Consider the following 20,149-nt stretch of genomic DNA (forward strand, 5'->3'; position numbering starts at 1 on the left):
TGACATATACCACACAGTCTGACTGACCTGTTATGTACCACCCACAGTCTGGCTGACCTGTTATGTACCACACAATCCGACATGTACCACATATTCTGACTGTCATTTTATGTACCACGTACACTCTGATTGATCAGTTATGTACCACATATTCTGAATAATCTGACATGTACCACACACCGTATGAATGGTCTGACATGTACCACACACAGTCTGAATGATATGACATGTACCACACAGTCTGCCTGACCTGTTATGTACCACGCCGTCTGACTGACCTGACATATACCACACATTCTGAATGACCTGTTATGTACCACATAGTCTGACTGGCCTGTTATGTACCACATAATCTGACTTGTCTGACATGTACCACACATTCATACTGACATGTTATGTACAACACACACTCTGACTGGCCAGTTATGTACCACACACTACGACTGACCAGTTATGTACCACACATTCTGAATGTGCTGACATGTACCACACCCTGTCTGAATGATCTGCCATGTACCACCCACAGTCTGCTTGACCTGATATGTACCACACCTTGTCTGATTGACCTGATATGTACCACACGCAGTCTGATTTACCTGGTATGTACCACACCTAGTCTGATTGACCTGATATGTACCACACCCAGTCTGATTGACCTGATGTGTACCATGCCGTCTGATTGACCTGATATGTACACCACAGTCAGATTTTTCCTGTTATGTACCACATATTCTGATTGACCTGATATGTACCACATATATTCTGGTTGACCCGATATGTACCACACATTCTGATTGACCTGATATGTACCACGTGCAGTCTGGTTGACCTGATATGTACCACACAGTCTGATTGACCTGATATGTACCACACAGTTTGATGCCAGCAAGTGTGCATAGGTTATAGTGTATATTTATTTCATAGTAAATCTAACATATATAGTAAATTGTTCTCCATAATGATATTTGTTCTATAGTTGATACACAGCACACTGTATGATGGTGGAGGCCCGTGTGTGTCTGGTTGCGTGCGTTCCTCCAGAGCAGCCCCTTGGTTACTGTGGTGCACCACAGCCTGTCTGTCTGTGTGCGGTGAGAGTGACTCAGCACATCAAGAAGAAAACATGCAGGCACATACATGACCCTTACGTGTGGTGTGTGAGAATAACATAATAACACGCCAACATGGAAATCATTCTCACCTCACATACATTAAGAAAGACAGGCAGACAGCACTCTAGGGCCACAAGGCTTTTGAGTGTATCCTTCAAAGGCCTTGAAGGTTTCTGAATGTCTGTCTGTGTGTCTGCCAGGCATGGCTGTGCTGAGCAGCTAGACTACAGTAAACGGAGCACGGTAAAGTCGATCCAGAGGGCGTTAGGCGAGTGGTTTTCATGCCAGAGAGGAGGCACCCTCAGACGTGCACCGCAGCAAACTATCCTAAGCACATAATTAGTACTCTCACATGATGGGAATATTACTTTTGCATGATGATTTAATTGGAAAATGTAATGATTTACTGTGCGATGTGCTTCAACAGGTCTCTAACCAGCCTGTGGGTGGCTACGGTTATGTTCTGTAGCTGGAGGAAGATTCTGCTAAGAAACTGCCTGGGCTTCATGTTATGAAGGTTTTAGGTGGATTATTTTACTGTGGCCACATTGTCCTTGTTGTGATGGGGTTTCTCATAGTAGCAGACCTATGAAAAAGATCACAGCCAGATCTAGGTCATCTAGGCCTGGCCAAGGCATTTCCTTTCATAAGCCTAAAATATGTTTTCCAGTCCAGTGAAAGTTACAGTGTGTGTGTGTGTGTGTTAAACCTCTGATTTCCGGGGTCTACATGGTCTTGAATTCAAGCATCAAATTGCCATTTCTATAGTGGAAACGTTGCATGAGATGAATAGTGTTGGCAAGTACTTCTACAACCTGAAGTTGTTCCCCTTTCCAAGCCACAATAACACGTATAGTGGGTGTTGGATTACTGAGAAAGAAGACAACTTGGACTTTTATTCAATGACATGTACATAAACATGGTGTATGTTATTGGTTCAAATAGTAAAAAGGAAAGCAGAAGTGTATGACTACACTACTTGGGTCCTCTCAGTTTGAAATCATTTTAACACTTTATTTCCCATAATTGTAATAATTGCACAAAAAAAACAAAAAACAAAAAAAGACTATTTACTGTAGTCCAAGACAGCTTTACATGAAAAAAAAGACACGTCCTACTCTCCATGTACTCATTCTACCTAAGAGAATCAAATCCATTGAATAAAAAGGTGCCACACAGGTGTCCTGAAAAGATCAAGCGGTGTGACTGTCATTGCTTGTGCGACGTTGCACAAAGTTCAGTATGAAATGCAATTCAGTCTGAAAATAGCCAACAACAATATGACAATCTCTGGGAGACCTAAAGCAGTGGTGGCTGCTGAGGGGAGGACGGCTCTTAATAATGGATAGAACCGAGCAAATGGAATGGCATCAAACACATGGAAACCATGGAAACCATGGAACCAATGGAAACCATGTGTTTGATGTATTTGATACCGTTCCACTCCAGCCATTATCACGAGCCTGTCCTCCCCAATTAAGGTGCCACCAACCTCCTGTGACCTAAAAGTAATAAACAATAAGGTTAAAGCATCAAAGAATGCAGAAATATTCATTTGCACAAAAGAAAATACACAGTAAAAACACACAAAGCAACAAGTTGCCAGCTAGAAATAATTGAAGAAAATCACCTGTTTTACATAACATTGTTTTAAAAACTAGGCTGAAATGTGAGCTCAGGCAGACCATGGTCAGCAGACAGGGGTTTCTGTTCTGTGTAAAATTCCACAGCACACTGGATACCCTTTGACCCCTGCGAGTGTAGGTGTAGTATGTCAGATACTTCTCTCAGACGCTGCTGCAGGTGTAGGTGTAGTGTTTGAAATTCCATTGTGTGCCGACAAGAGCCGTGAAGCCATCACACCACACCCTCTCCAGGGTTACACCCCACCCCTCTCACCCCACCTCAGCACAGACACACCAGACCATATCTGCGGGGTAGAGTATGGGAAGATGGTGGGGGTGAGGAGGGGTCACAGTGGGAGGAAATTACTCTGCCCCAAACAAAAAACTTGGTCCGAGTATGTAAGGGGAAGCCTGAAATAACACAGTCAGGAAAATAAACACACTAACGTGAGAGAGGACTATAAAGGAGGCAGACAGAAAGGCCGTTTCTATGGTGTTGAGTGTTGTTTGTTGTTGGAGCCACTCCCTGCGTTGAATAAACATAATTGAGATGTTTGAGGAATCCAGACGGTTGCACTTGGCGGTGTTTTAGTAGTTGGCATCGAACACAACCTGATGGTTTAAGGACGCCTCTTCTTCTATGGTTTCCATGGTTTCCTGTGAGATCACTTGTTTAGATCAGTAACAACTGTTTACAACTATACTGTAGGAAAACCCTGCTACATTAAAAACACATAATACATCCATGAGTAGCACTTATAAAAATGGAAAGTCAATTAAGGAGCCTTGAGTTTAGTTTACTGCTATTTTAACATCTCTTCAGACTTTATATCACTCAACTTTAGGGTCCATAACAAGTCTTTGTCATGTTGTTCAGTGATATCCACCACAGGTTTCCATGGTTTACACCAAACCCTCTTCATTCACATTAGATGGACAAAACAAACCAACAAAGTTTCCCTAATGAAAAACGTAAAAATATAGGAAAATTCCACTTTCCAATGCCAGTTTCGTCTGATAGCTTGACCTTGCTCTTCCCGGCATTCCGGCTCTCACTTCCGGGGTTTCTCCCGCGTCTCCCGCTTCAGGAACATTTTGTTCTGGATCTCGTTGAGTGAGAGGGACACGGAGCAGCGGGATGGATTCTCCTTCCTGTACACGATGCTCTCCTTAATGGCCTCTTTTATCACCTGGTCAAGAGAGAGGTGGATGGAGGAGATGGAATGGATAAAACACTGTATTAACCTACACAAGTGGTTAGTCAATTGACCGTTAACAAGAAATCATAATTCATTGAAATGTGGTTTCGAGGTTAGATAAAAAACAATCAGCATAGGCCTACACAGATGTTGGAAGTCCCATGTCCGGGGGACCCCTAGTTACTGACGGATAATTGAGCAAACATTGATGTTGCTGGAATGTTTTACATACATTACATCTGCCTGGCTGAACTGACATTTACGTTGTTGGAATGTTGTTTTACATACATTAGTTCTGGCTAACTGAACTGACCTCATTGTTGAGGGTGGTTTGAGCAGGAATCAGGAGCAGGAATCAGTATCTACCTACATACAGTACTTCTGTCATATCGAGAAACCCCTTTAGTCATTGGCATATTAGTTCTGACCGACTGAACTGACCTTTTGATTCGTGGGATCTTTTTTAGACAGTGCATAAGAGCCAGAACAACTGAATGTCAAATTGACCTTGATGTTGTAAAACACACCAACCCCAGAGAAAACTAGTATGGCTCCAGCATTCAACTTGACCTTGATGTTTGAGCATTGCATATCGACATACCCCTTTTTAGAGCTCCTAATCGATCTAACTCTTCCAAAGACTGTCCGACCTTCTAACACATTTAGAAATGGATGTACAGTAGCCAGTGGTGATGCAGTTGAAGGTTGAACGTACCTCGATGTTGTTGAGCGTGTTGAACTCCATGAGGTCGTGGAGCTGTGTGAAGGCCTGGTTGGAGTACTGGAAGTTGAACGTGGAGTACGGCGTCTCAGGGTCGTCGAAGATGTCAAAGTCAGCCATCTCCTTCTCCTTTTCCGTCTCCCGAGGAACTCCTTCAAACACACAGCAACAGGATGATATGTACTTCAGAAAGTATCAACACCCCTTGACTTTTTCCACATTTTATTGTGTTACAGCCTGAATTTAAAATGGATTAAATTGAGATGTTGTGTCACTGTCCTCCACATAACACCCAATAATGTCAAAGTGGAATTAGGCATTTTTAGAAATTAATAAAAAATGTAAAGCTGAAATGTCTTTAGTCAATAAGTATTCAACCCCTTTGTTATGGCAAACCTAAATAAGTTAAGAAGTAAAAATGTGCTTAAAAAGTCATGGACTCACAGATAAGTGTTTTTAACATAATTTTTTTATGACTACCTCATCTTTGTACTCCACACATAAAATGATCTGTAAGGTCCCTCAGTCGAGCAGTGAATTTCAAACACATGTTCAACCACAAAGACCAGGATGGTTTTTCCAAGGCCTCACAAAGAAGGGTACGTATTGGTAGATGGGTAAACAAAAGGAGACTTTCAAAATCCCTTTGATCATAGTGAAGTTATTCATTACACTTTGGATGGTGTGTCAATACATCCAGTCACTACAAAGATACAGGAGTCCTTCCTAACTCAGTTGGCAGAGAGGAAGGAAACCACTCAGGATTTCACCATGAGGCCAATGGTGACTTTAAAACAGTTATAGAGTTTAATGGCTGTGATAAGAGAGAACTGGGGATGGATCAACAACATTGTAGTTACTCTCCAATAATAACTTAAATTACAGAGTGAAATGAAGAAAGCATGTACAGAATAAAAATAGTCCAAAACATGCATCCCGATTGCAATAAGGCATTAAAGTAAAACAGCAAAACATGTGGAAAATAAATGAACTTCATGTCCTGAATACAAATCGTTAAGTTTGGGGCAAATCTAACACAACACATCACTGAGTACTACTCTTCATATTTTCAAGCATGGTGGTGGCTGCATCATGTTATGGGTCATCGGCAAAGACTTACGTTTTTTAGGATAAAAAGAAACAGAATAGAGCTAAGCACTGGCAAAATAATTGAGGAAAACCTGGTTCCGTCTGCTTTCCAACAGACACTGGGGGACGAATTCACCTTTCAGCACGACAATAACCTAAAACGCTGGAGTTGCTTACCAAGACGACATGGAATGTTCCTGAGTGGCTTAGTTCCAGTTTTGACTTAAATCGTCTCGAAAATCTATGGCAAGACTTGCTGTCTAGCACAATCAACAACCAACTTGACAGAGCTTGGAGAATTTAAATTTAAAAGAATAATGTGCAAATATTGTATAATCGAGGTGTACAAAGCTTTTAGAGACTTCCCCAGAAAGACTCTGTAATCACTGTCAAAGGTGACGCTGTCATGTCACTCAAGGGGTTAAATACTTATGTAATCAAGATATAGTAGTGTTTTATTTTTTTTATATTATTTTACAAATGTTAGAATTTTTCTTCCATTTTGATATTACAGGGTATTTTGTGTAGATCGTTGACAAAAAAAAAAAAACCTATTAAATCAATTTTAATCCCACCTTGTAACACTTTTTCTTTTGTTGAAAAAGTCAAGAGGTGTGAATACTTTCTGAAGGCACTATATGTCCTTCAGGATGATAGTGACTATGACTAACTAATAATTGGTCATATACCATTCTTTCCTTGTGTGACAGTGATAGCTAATACTAGCCCATATCATATGACTCATTCAGAACTATGGATGTTTCAGCCCAAGCTCCAGGGTGATGGTGAGCTGTCAACCCGTTTTAACAAACGATGGCTAGTCATTTTATTTACATGGCAATTTCTCCTCCACTCGGGGCAATACGAGTGCCTGTTAACATCTTATAACTATAACAGTATCTCTTAAACTGTGAGTTATGGCTCTGAATGTCGTGGGTTCAATCCCAGTGCCGTGCTGCACTTGTTAGTTTATTTTTATTTTTTTGTGTGTCTTTTTTAACCCCAATCCAAACCTTAAAGGAATCATTCACTTAGTTTTAATGTTATATCGTTTTTGAGACATGTTCTATAAATTCAAGCAGGCAGAAATACAGCTAGTATGGGGAGGTTTGCATCATGTATCTATTTCTGCCTGCTTGAACGGCAATAGCTCAGATACACATGAAAATATGACTCTGGGAATCAATAGAACATTCCTAAGAGATGCACAAAAAACAATATAAGATACAAAATGGTTGACTCTTTGGTTGACAACTCAGAATGAATGCATTAACTTAACCCTTGAGGTTAGCTTCGGTTTCACTGTTGAGTTAGAGCTGGAACGATAAACTGCGAATGATCGACACCGACCATACCGATCACTTATCGCAGGCATTTTGCTGATATTGTTCATTGTGATAAGTAGCCTGTACATGAGAAATGTGAAGTTTGAAATGAAATAAGTTTGTTGATGATGATATGATTGTTAATTGGACAATTGATGGCTATAACCATAGCACTTTACAACCATAGTACATAGTACTTTAAAGGTTATAAAAATAAACAAAACTGTGGTGCACATTAATGTTATAAATGTATCGTTCTACTTATCGTTATAACATCAATTCAGGCAATTTATAAAGATATGGGTTTTTGTCGCCCAGCTCTATGTTGAGCACTGAGCAGTTTGACTGACGGTAGAGCTTTGATACCCGACCCGAGTCCGATGGGCCTCGACTTTATACATCGAGTCAGGGCCGGGTATGGCCTGTTTTTCCATCAATAACTAGGGTACGGGCAAGGCTCGAGTATCCCTAAATCGATCTTAAGCTGAGCCATTTGCTTGTGCTCTGCTGCGCAATACAGCCATTTCTGACTTAGATCAAAGATCATAACATGGTGTCAGAAGTGCTTTAATCTCAGATATATTTCACAGAAAATAATAATGTTCCTTGAGTTCTGTCAGAGTTTAGTGCTAAAAAGTAGCTAACCACTAACTGCTTTCTCATGTCTCATCATTGAGCAGAGGAGCCCAAGTGGAGCCGTTGCTTTGGATTCTCACAGACCCAGAGCCACCATGAGCAGCGTGCAGGGAGCGAGTGACAGACACAGAGAGGAGCAGCTGATGGATTTATTAACAGAGGAAGTTATTTCTGATTTTGGGTTTCGGGCAGGGTCGGGCCTTTAAATTTGCCAGAAGCAATCGGGCATGGGTAGGGCTTAAAATTCATGCCCATGCAAGGCTCTAACTGAGGACGTGGACTAGACAAAATGGCCACACACTACGTAATCTGTTGCCTGCAGGTACGGCAACTATTTCCGTCTGCCTTACAAGGTTGGGTTGGGTTGTTAAAACATGTCTTCTCATGTATTTCCTAATTCCATGAATGAATGATCACTAAATGATGGCACACTTGTCACCGACTCTACAGGGGAATACCAGACCAGTGATGTGACCTACTCTCTCTCCTACACAACACAAATACAGCAGAGGATGTGTACATGTGTGTGTTCCTCATTCGTGAGGCCCTAAAACACTATAATTCAGTGTGTGAGCAGAGAGAGGCCTGGCCAGTGTCTGTGTGTCCCTGTCTTCCTATGGCCAATGATGTATACCCTGTTTACACACACTTCGCTCCCAGCATAGCAAGAGATTTCCAACATAGCACCTGGTCATAGATCTTCTCCTTATGACTCACCCCCCCAGGGATCTTGTAAGATACCAGTCTCACACACAACCTTCTTTTCTAGCATAAACCTTCAACTTCCTTAGGAGCATATTCCCTATGAGCGTACTCTTATGTATGGAATACACTACCAATCGAAAGTTAGAAATGTCCTTGTTTATTAAAGAAAAGCAACATTTTTGGTCCATTAAAATAACATCAAATTGATCAGAAATACAGTGTAGACATTGTTAATGTTGTAAATAACTATTGTCGCTGGAAATGATTTTGAATGGAATATCTACATAGGCGTACAGAGGCCCATTATCAGCAACTGTCACTCCTGTGTTCCAATAGCACGTTGTGTTAGCTAATCCAAGTTTATCATTTTAAAAAGGCTAATTGATCATTAGAAAACCCTTTTTCAATTATGTTTGCACAGCTGAAAATTGTTGTGCTCATTAAAGAAGCAATAAAACGGGCCTTCTTTAGACTAGTTGAGTATCTGGAGCATCAGCATTTGTGGGTTTGATTACAAGGCTATTCCATGTGAGAAATTGCCAAGAAACTGAAGATCTTGTATAACGCTGTGTACTACTCCCATCACAGAACAGAGGAAACTGGCTTCAACCAGAATAGAAAGAGGAGTGGGAGGCCCCGGTGCACAACTGACTCCGGGATGCTGGCTTCTAGGCAGACTTCCTCTGTCCAGTGTCTGAGTTCTTTTTCCCCATCTTAATCTTTTCTTTTTAATGGCCAGTCTGAGATATGGCTTTTTCTTTACAACTCTGCCTAGAAAGGCAGCATCCCGGAGTCGCCTCTTCACTTTGCACACATTTCTAAAAATCTGTTTTTGCTTTGTCATTATGGGTTATTGTGTGTAGATTGATGAGTAAAAAAACGATTTAATCCATTTCAGAAAAAGGCTGTAATGCAAAAAACATGTTGAAAAGGTCAAGAGGTCTGAATACTTTCCGAATGCACTGTATTATGTTATGTTATTGCTTGTTAGGACACCTACATGAGTGTCAAAACCCACATTTATTCAAATGTGTTTTTTCCCTGCCAAGAAGTTTATTTTTGTTTGATAGTTTGTTTCTTAACTTCTTGGATATAGGGGGCGCTATTTTAATTTTGGGATGAAAAACGTTCCCGTTTTAAACAAGATATTTTGTCACGAAAAGATGCTCGACTATGCATATACTCTGACACTCTGACGTTTCCAAAACTGCAAAGATATTGTCTGTGAGTGCCACAGAACTGAGGTTACGGAAAAAACCCAGATAAAAATCCAATCAGGAAGTGCCGCATTTTTTGAAATCGCCTCATGCCAATGACTCCTTATATGGCTGTGAAGGAGCTAGGAGTCAGCTTACATTTTCCACGTTTTCCCCAAGGTGTCTGCAGCATTGTGACGTATTTGTAGGCATTTCATTGGAAGATTGACCATAAGAGACTACATCTACCAGGTGGTCGCTTGGTGTCCTCCGTCGCAATTATTGCGTAATCTCCAGCTGCAGTATTTTTCCGTTTGCTTCTGATGAGAAGCCAACTGCCACCACTGATAGATTATCGAATAGATATGTGAAAAAAACGTTGAGGATTGATTCTAAACAACATTTGCCATGTTTCTGTCGATATTATGGAGCTAATTTGGAAAAAAGTTTGCCGTTGTAAATTACTGCATTTTCCGGTCTTTTTCTTAGCCAAACGTGATGAACAAAACGGAGCTATTTCGTCTACACAAATAATATTTTTGGAAAAAATGAACATTTGCTATCTAACTAAGAGTCTTGTCATTGAAAACATCCCAAGTTCTTCAAAGGTAAATTATTTTATTTGAATGCTTTTCTTGTTTTTGTGAAAATGTTGCCTGCTGAATGCTAGGTTTAATGCTATGCTAGGCTATCAATACTCTTACACAAATGCTTGTGTAGCTTTGGTTGAAAAGCATATTTTGAAAATCTGAGATGACAGTGTTGTTAACAAAAGGCTAAGCTTGTTTGAATATATTTATTTCATTTCATTTGCGATTTTCATGAATAGGAAACGTTGTGTTATGGTAATGAGCTTGAGGCTATGATTACGCTCCCGGATACGGGATTGCTCGACGCTAGAGGTTAAGTCCTTTGTTGTTGTTGTTATGAATTATGTATATTGTCATTTTTTTCCTTCATAATGTATTTAACATATTATGTTAAATATCTAGCAGAAAATAGACTTCATGACACTGTCATGAAGCATTATGACCATCCTGTCATAATGGACTAAGTAAATATAATATAAGACATTGTCAAGAAGCATTATGACATCATAATAATATAAGTCAGATAGGCCTAGTCATAAAGAGGGTGTCTTGTCCTGAAATCTTTTTCTGTATTCATCCCAGTCATCAGCAACAGAACATTAAATAAAGGTTAAAAAATGTACAGTATGCTAGGGCTGTCCCCGACTACATTTTTCCACATCCTATGTGTTTTTATCAAATCAACTATATGCACTGAGCTTGTCTGATGCTTTAAGCAAATTGTTTGATTAAATCATTAAGACACACAAATGACTAGAGGACCGCAATTGACTTGATTGTGCTGGGCCTGGCTCAGACTTGCTGCACTGTGTTAAAAAAAAAGACTCTCATTCCTGCTGCAGCGACCACCACAGAACATCAACATGTTTATCACGCTGTACGTGTTGCTGAAGCTGCAAAATATTCACAGCCATTTCTGACTGAAAAGTTCTGTTACTGAAATCCATAATTTGTTAAGAAAAACATTCTCTATTCCCTCAACCCTTGCTCTCTTCATGTGACACATATATGCTTTACATGCACGTGACCAATAGGGCCTGACTTATAGCATATCATTATCACATCAATAAACTGGTTATAAACTTGGGGGCTCCCGAGTGGCGCAGTGGTCTAAAGGCACTATGTCACTACAGACACCCTGGTTTGAATCCAGGCTGTATCACAACCGGCTGCGATTGGGAGTCCCATAGGGCCCAGCATCGTCCGGGTTTGGCCGGGGTAGGCCATCATTGTAAATAAGATTTTGTTCTTAACTGACTTGCCTAGTTAAATAAAGGTTCAATAAAAAAATCAACTCACAATGTAACACATGACATAAAAATGGATGCACACGACGTGACAAATAAACTTGAAACAGGGGAACGTTTACTGGTTGCACAGGAGGTAAAGGGGAAGTCAGATGTGTGGAATTAATTTGACTAGTTGTGGAAAATACTGGAGATCAAGAAAAATAAGGTAAGGAGCTAGCACTGCGTACATATTATGTGCCAAACAGCTGTTGTTAGATTACAACAATTTTTCTGACCATTTGGAACAACGTAAACAACACCAAATAAATTGTAAGCGTACTAGAGAGTATGTTGTAACGCAATTTTTTGTTTTGTTTTGTAAAGCCTCTATTACATCAAAGTCTAAAAACAGTCGCATTAATTTGTTAATGAAATTTCCCGAAATGGAACAGTTTAGGCCTATTTATTGTTTATGCTAATAATTAAATGGTTGCGTTTGTAATTTTATTTTAAAACTAAAATGCTTGATTGCATTTCACGTCATGAATAACTCGTATGCTGTGTGATGACATGAACAAATAAATGATTGATTGATACAGTAGCCTATATAGGTATTGAAATATAGGCCTAACTAAGTTACGGTATTAAGACTAAACCGGATGCTCTCTTTGGCCTACAGCTCAATGGTGGTTATACAAGGCTGCTACACTAACCCTACTAATGATAATGACATTACTTATTATTATAATGAGGATCATAATAGTAGTAATAATAACAATAAGAAGGAGATCAAGGAAAAAGGAGGGTTATTCTTATTGTTATAAATTCTTATTTGGACGAGCATTAAATACATTATAAATAATACCAGAGAGGCTGGTCTAACAAAATAAGTGTACAGCCTTTATTACAGCATAGCAAAGATTAAAAACAGCAAGAGGCTTGGTGCTCACGGAATCATTAGACTACCAACCAAACAGTAAAACAGGCAACAGAAGCAGGATCTGTCTTACTTCTGTAGATATGGATGATTAATAAAGCCAGGCACATTTAACAGTTAGGCTGTTGATTATAGACCTAATTAAGTTGGGGTTTTCTCTCTCCTCACTTTTCTTAGACGATTAAGGCAAGGGCTGTTTTCTCCTCTCCTCATTCTGCTGCTGCCTCCGCCTCATTGTTCTCAACACCAATATGCTGGTTAACTTTACTATTATGCACATAGCAACAAGCGCCAAATCAACAGAGCACTGATGTGTTTCAGAACCGAGGACAGCGACCATTTGTTATGAAAAACTGTATTTGTATTGCACCATTGTACATAATATAAGTCTTAGACTGATGGACTGTACCATCCCCACGGCCTCCACAATGGATCAGTCCACTCAACCAGGCACCAATCAGAAAGGTGTCTTATAAACAATGATTTTTAATCTTTTTTTTAATCTTGTAAACCAGACTACTGCTCGACTAAAGAAATCTAATATATTTCACATACACGACCTATACAGACATGCATATGGTATACACAAGAGTTGTGGACTCGAATAATAGTGGTCCTACCTCAGGTATACAGTACACATACAGTACCTACCAGGGGCTTTGAATGTCCTGAAGTTGATGTTGACCAGGACAAAATGGATGACAGTGGGGCAGTTCCGTTCCCCCTTTTTTGGCTTGAAGACGTAGCACTCTTTCAGGCCCTCGCGGTCAAACACTTTAGGGTCGATCTTAGGGAACGGCAGTTTGTTCATCCGGGCCCACTTCTCAGCCAGCAGAAGCTCCTACATACCAAACACAAGTCAAAAAGCTAGCCTCTTGATTACTATTGCATAGTTCAATTATTACAACTTTTATCCTAACACCTTAATAATCACACAGAAATTGCTCACAAAAAAAAAGACAATGATAAAATGAAATAAACACATAAACATTTTAAAACCAGGAAGTACTGGCAGGTGGCGCTTGTCATCACAATGACCTTGAAGGGCGGGCTGGAGTCGCTGGGGCGAGCTGAGAAGTCGAAGGAGATGATGAGGTCGACGCCACGCTGCGGCCGCAGGATGAGGGGGTACGGGAGGTTATAGGTCAAACCACTGTCTACTATATGGATCTTCTTACTCTTCACGTCCAGGGGCTCGTAGATATCAGCAAACTCATCGGGGTCTGAGAACGTTATGGAATACGATGCAGAACAAATACAGAACGTGTTAAGGTAGAAATGCGTAAGGGAATTTGTGTGGATGGGTATGTGTGTGTGTGTGTGTGTGTATGGTCATACTATAGCGGTTTCCATTTGTACACTGGCATTTAGTAATGTAACTGTACTGTAATTGAGGCAGTTTTATTATGCACTCAGACTTAAATAAAATCACCACCATAACCTTCCAATAACTCCACTGTACGTCTATTGAATAGTACACAGCTCCAACAAGAGCTCTATTGCCAAGTTCTACTAGATCTAGAATCTGCTTTATTTAAGACTCTAACAACAGTCAAACAGTGGGGCAAAAAAGTATTTAGTCAGCCACCAATTGTGCAAGTTCTCCCACTTAAAAAGATGAGAGAGGCCTGTAATTTTCATCATAGGTACACTTCAACTATGACAGACAAAATGAGAAGAAAAAAAATCCAGAAAATCACATTGTAGGAATTTTTATGAATTAATTTGCAAATTATGGTGGAAAATAAGTATTTGGTCACCTACAAACAAGCAAGATTTCTGGCTCTCACAGACCTGTAACTTCTTCTTTAAGAGGCTCCTCTGTCCCCCACTCGTTACATGTATTAATGGCACCTGTTTGAACTTGTTATCAGTATAAAAGACACCTGTCCACAACCTCAAACAGCAAACTCCACTATGGCCAAGACCAAAGAGCTGTCAAAGGACACCAGAAACAAAATTGTAGACCTGCACCAGGCTGGGAAGATTGAATCTGCAATAGGTAAGCAGCTTGGTTTGAAGAAATCAACTGTGGGAGCAATTATTAAGAAATGGTAGACATACAAGACCACTGATAATCTCCCTCGATCTGGGGCTCCACACAAGATCTCACCCCGTGGGGTCAAAAGGATCACAAGAACGTTGAGCAAAAATCCCAGAACCACACGGGGGGACCTAGTGAATGACCTGCAGAGAGCTGGGACCAAAGTAACCTAGCCTACCATCAGTAACACACTACGCCGCCAGGGACTCAAATCATGCAGTGCCAGACGAGCCAGAAATCTTGCTTGTTTGTAGGTGACCAAATACTTATTTTCCACCATAATTTGCAAATAAATTCATTAAAAATCCTACAATGTGATTTTCTGCATTTTTTTTCTCATTTTGTCTGTCATAGTTGAAGTGTACCTATGATGAAAATTACAGGCCACTCTCATCTTTTTAAGTGGGAGAACTTGCACAATTGGTGGCTGACTAAATACTTTTTTTGCACCACTGTATATCTGGAATCTAGAATCTAGAATGTGTTACATCCAGAACTCCTGGATCGCCAGATTTGACATCTGACCTGTGACAGCGTCCACCTCATCCTCGACGGAGGCACAGGAGTTCTGGTACATGAAGTCTCCGAAGGTGGAGAAGGGCATGTTGGTGTTGAGGTTGAGGCCCAGCATGAAGTTATGGACCTTCCCCGCCCGCCCCTCCCGTGTGTTGAACAGGGAGGAGTCGCTGAAGAGGGAGGTGATCATTCGCTGGACCCAGCTGTTCTGGGCGGTGCGGTGGTACTCATCATCCGGGTTCTCACTGCCTGCTGGAAAGGAGAGAGATATTGAAATCAGAAAAGATGCAAGCGAGAGAGAAGGGGACAATGTTGATAAAGTGATGCACATGGGATGTACTTGTAGGCTTACAGGAAATTTGGTAGCTAGAGGTGCTTGATAGTCCTTGATCTGAAGTGCACACCTGTAGATCTGGACTTTTCTCCCTGGCGCTTACAGTTGAAGTCGGAGGTTTACATACACTTAGGTTGGAGTCATTAAAACTAGTTTTTCAACCACTCCACAAATTACTTGTTAACAAACTATAGTTTTGGCAAGTCGGTTAGGACATTTACTTTGTGCATGACACAAGTCATTTTTTCAACAATTGTTGACAGACAGATTATTTCACTTATAATTCACTATCACAATTCCAGTGGGTCAGAAGTGTACATACACTAAGTTGACTGTGCCTTTAAACAGCTTGGAAAATTCCCCCAAATTATGTCATGGCTTTAGAAGCTTCTGATAGGCTAATTGACATCATTTGAGTCAATTGGAGGTGTACCTGTGGATGTATTTCAAGGCCTACCTCCAAACTCAGTGGCTCTTTGCTTGACATCATGGGAAAATCAAAAGAAATCAGCCAAGACCTCAGAAAAAAAATTGGAGGCCTCCACAAGTCTGGTTCATCCGTGTGATTTACAAACGCCTGAAGGTACCACGTTCCTCTGTACAAACAATAGTACGCAAGTATAAACACCATGGGACCACGCAGCCGTCATACCGCTCAGGAAGGAGATGCGTTCCGTCTCCTAGAGATTAATGTACTGCGAAAAGTGCAAATCAATCCCAGAACAACAGCAAAGGACCTTGTGAAGATGCTGGAGGAAACAGGTACAAAGCATCTATATCCACATTAAAACATGTCCAAAATCAACATAACCTGAAAGGCCGCTCAGCAAGGAAGAAGCCACTGCTCCAAAACTGCCATAAAAAAGCCAGACTATGGTTTGCAACTGCACATGAGGACATAGATCGTACTTTTTGGAGAAATGTCCTCTGGTCTGATGAAACAAAAATAGAACTGTTTGGCCATAATGCCCATCGTTATGTTTGGAGGAAAAAGGGGGAGGCTTGCAAGCCAAAGAACACCACCCCGACCGTGAAGCACAGGGTGGCAGCATTATGTTGTGGGGTTGCTTTGCTGCAGGAGGGACTGGTGCACTTCACAAAATAGATGGCTTCATCAGGAAGGAAAATTACGTGGATATATTGAAGCATCAACTCAAGACATCAGTCAGGAAGTTAAAGCTTGGTCGCAAATGGGTCTTCCAAATGGACAATGACCCTAAGCATACTTCCAAAGTTGTGGCAAAATGGCTTAAGGAAAACAAAGTCAAGGTATTGGAGTGGCCATCACAAAGCCCTGACCTCAATCCCATAGAACATTTGTGGGCAGAACTGAAAAAGCTTGTGCGAGCAAGGAGGCCTACCAACCTGACTCAGTTACACCAGCTCTGTCAGGAGGAATGGGCCAAAATTCACCCAACTTATTGTGGGAAGCTTGTGGAAGACTACCCGAAATGTTTGACCCAAATTAAACAATTTAAAGGCAATGGTACCAAATACTAATTGAGTGTATGTAAACTTCTGACCCACTGGGAATGTGATGAAAGAAATAAAAGCTGAAAGTAGGTATATTCAGTCTGATAGTACAAGGACTGGAGTTGTGACTGGAGTTGTGCACCTGTTCCCTTTTTACTTACACATGACCAAGCACCTTCCCTCTCTATCATCTCTCTCTCTCTATCATCGCTCTCTCTCTCTCCCTATAATCTTTCTCTATCATCTCTCTCTCTATATATAATCTCTATCATCGCTCTCTCTCTCCCTATAATCTTTCTCTATCATCTCTCTCTAACATCTCTCTATCTCTCTCCACAACACTAACACCTACCACCTATAAACAGAGATTGATCACCTCAGAGGCTAGCCACCCACATTCTTGACCCACAACAGGTTTAACAGAGACAAAAAAATCATCAGAGCCATTATCTACCAACCACACCCACATTAAAATGATACTACAGTAGTAGTACTTACTATAGAATTCTATAGTAAACTGTAGTATAATGTAGAATATTATACTACACTGTAGTATCCCTCAAACATGTAGTACTTAAAATGTTGTATAAAATATGTAGTATACTGTAGAATACTATAGTACATTCTACAGTATTATCCACAAAAAGAGCACTCCGGTAAATACCACAGTAATGTCCGCAAAAACACTAGACTTTTTGAACAATATTAAATACTACAGTATTTAATTTGAATATACCAGCCCATTCCCCTCCCCCTATCGCAATTTGTGCCAGACCATATATTGTGTTCCCTACAGGTTGTAGAAAAGAGCAGAATCTCTGAACTATCTGTTCAGAATCCAGTCCTAACTCCCTACAGGTTGTAGAAAATGTGCTCTTCTAGTATTTCTCCAGTAGGATTCCTGAAGGAGAAATAATCCACTTCTATGTCAAAGATAATAAAACAAAAACACTACAGTAAATACTATATTACAATCTGTAAAAACACTACATGAATTACTATATTATATACTACAGCTTTATTTTACTACAGTATTTATACTATAGTTAACTGTAAATACTTAACAGTATTCACTATAGTATTTATACCATAGTAAGTATACTATAGTATTTTTTCCATGTGGGCACAGAGACAGCCACGCTAGCTACATCTGCTAAGAACAACCACTGACAGCTAGTTGAACCTGATGCAACACGGTTGGTTTAATTGCCAGGGGGTGAAATTAAGTCTGATGCACTCACCTCAACTTATGTTCCAGCATGATGCATACATACATAAGAATGTGTTATTATTAAATAAAGAAAAGAGACGTATGAAAAATGCAGCGTCGGGGCGGTGACTTCCCAGAAGCAGTTTAAATATGTCAAAACAGAAGCTGATGCATTGCAGAGATTTGTTTCAACCATTAGACCGTACACTTCTTCAGGATTCTGTTCGTTTCCTATGAATCGTTGCGCTTCATGGGTATTGTAGTCCTCACCTTTCCGAGGCTCCTCGTCATTGTCCATGCTCTCCTCCCCCACGATGTGTTGAGGTTTTATCTGTTCTGTGGGAAGAGACAAGGACATCTTCCTCAATCACACTTTCACTCACATCCAAGTCTTCAGTAACCATCTCATGGCCTAACCGCAGTCCAATTAACTTTCCATTGTTTAAGCCCTACCTTTCTATAAACTAATGGCTTACATAACAAACACAATAAAACAATCTGCGTATAACATAAATCACTCAGTTCTTGGAATGTGTGTAGGAGTATATGTGTAGTCACTGCACTTGCAAGCTGGTATGTACTGTATTGTTGTGTAGGTGTGGGTGTTGGTGAATTACCGGTATGTGTGTGTGTGTGTGTGTTGGTGAATGACCGGTGTGTGTGTGTGTTGGTGTGTTAAAAGGTCAAATCAAACCTCAATAGCCCATTAACCAAACATCTTCATAAGCCTTTATAAATAGTGACAGGAAGCTGAACATAATTTTTGTTTCCATTGAAGGGAATCACACCCTCATCTGAGAAAACCCAGGAGAAAGTTATTTTTGGAACCGATTGACGGGTGTGATGTGAGTTGGCATCAGGTACAGCTGTCACTCACGTGTCACATAAAGCTGCGTAATAGGAAACAGACTACAATGGGAGGTGCAGTTGGCTTGCGTTGTGCAGAGCAGACACGACACATTGGAATGGGGACTGTGGGCTAACACATCAAATTGGAACTAAGCCTTTGAGATTAGCACAATAAGTGCCTCAAGGTATCAGTCACTGGGACAATGCTGTATGAGTTGCACATTAAGTAGATACTAGAAAGGTGTACACAGGGCTCCCAGCAGTAGTGCTCCCAACCTTAAAAAGTTAGGAGCACCAGAAAATATAACCTATATGAATTCTAGGTACTTCTGAAGCATACACTACATTACCAAAAGTATGTGGACACCTGCTCGTCAAACAGCTCATTCCAAAATCATGGGAATTAATATTTGGTTGGTCCCCCCTTGCTGCTATAACAGAATCAACTCATCTGGGAAGGATTTCCAACTAGGCAAATCAGGTAAAGACAAATTCTTATTTACAATGATGGCCTACCCCGGGCCAAGCCCTAACGGACCGTGTCTGTGCCTCATTCTAGGTTGGGAAAAACTAAACATGGCGGTGCTCGCCTTACCAATCTCACTGGAATAAAGACCTCCTCCATTCCTGTTATTATTGAAAGAGATTGTGATATCTCACATCTCAAAATAGGACTACTTAGTGTTAGACCCCTAACTTCCAAGGCAGTTATAGTCAGTTATAATGAACTAATCACTGATCATAATCTTGATGTGATTGGCCTGACCGAAACATGGCTTAAGCCTAATTAATTTACTGTGTTAAATGAGGCCTCTCCTCCTGGTTACACTAGTGACCATATGCTCTGCGCAACCCGCACAGGCGGAGGTGTTGCTAACATTTACGATAGCAAATTTCAATTAACCAAATCAAAATGACTGCGTTTTCATCTTTTGAGCTTCTAGTCATGAAATCTATGCAGCCTACTCAATCACTTTTTATAGCTACTGTTTACAGGCCTCCTGGGCTGTACATATCATTCCTCACTGAGTTTCCTGAAATACTATCGGATCTTGTAGTCATGGCAGATAATATTAATATTTTTTGGGTGACTTTAATATTCACATGGAAAAGTCCACAGACCCACTCCAAAAGGCTTTCGGAGCCATCATCAGTGGGTTTTGTCAAACATGTCTCTGGACCTGCCACAGTCATACTCTGGACCTAGTTTTGTCCCGTGGAATAAATATTGTGGATCTTAATATGTTTTCCTTATAATCCTGGACTATCAGACCACCATTTTATTACATTTTCAATTGCAACAAACAATCTGCTTAGACCCCAACCAAGGATCTGTTACGGATCCCCCCGGTACTGCTG

The 20,149-nt window shown here is 40.5% G+C and overlaps 1 protein-coding gene across 3 annotated transcripts in view; it reads right to left on the reverse strand.

Moving 5' to 3' along the window:
• Window positions 1-1,979: 1,979 nt before the first annotated feature.
• Window positions 1,980-20,149, reverse strand: part of pla2g4ab (phospholipase A2, group IVAb (cytosolic, calcium-dependent)) — a 50,743-nt gene continuing 32,573 nt past the window's right edge. For 2 of the 3 annotated variants that reach the window (XM_021604685.2, XM_036978742.1), the window contains exons 13-18: window positions 18,212-18,277; window positions 14,934-15,176; window positions 13,403-13,587; window positions 13,016-13,205; window positions 4,652-4,809; window positions 1,980-3,927 (exon numbers count right to left, since the gene is read on the reverse strand). In XM_021604685.2, coding sequence (XP_021460360.1) covers window positions 3,790-3,927; window positions 4,652-4,809; window positions 13,016-13,205; window positions 13,403-13,587; window positions 14,934-15,176; window positions 18,212-18,277 — 980 coding nt within the window. In that variant the 3' untranslated portion in view covers window positions 1,980-3,789. The remainder of the gene's footprint in view (window positions 3,928-4,651; window positions 4,810-13,015; window positions 13,206-13,402; window positions 13,588-14,933; window positions 15,177-18,211; window positions 18,278-20,149) is intronic. The other variant, XM_021604687.2, reaches the window with a different exon arrangement.

The sequence above is a fragment of the Oncorhynchus mykiss genome, chromosome 5 (genome assembly GCF_013265735.2).
Source record: "Oncorhynchus mykiss isolate Arlee chromosome 5, USDA_OmykA_1.1, whole genome shotgun sequence".
Taxonomy (NCBI): domain Eukaryota; kingdom Metazoa; phylum Chordata; class Actinopteri; order Salmoniformes; family Salmonidae; genus Oncorhynchus; species Oncorhynchus mykiss.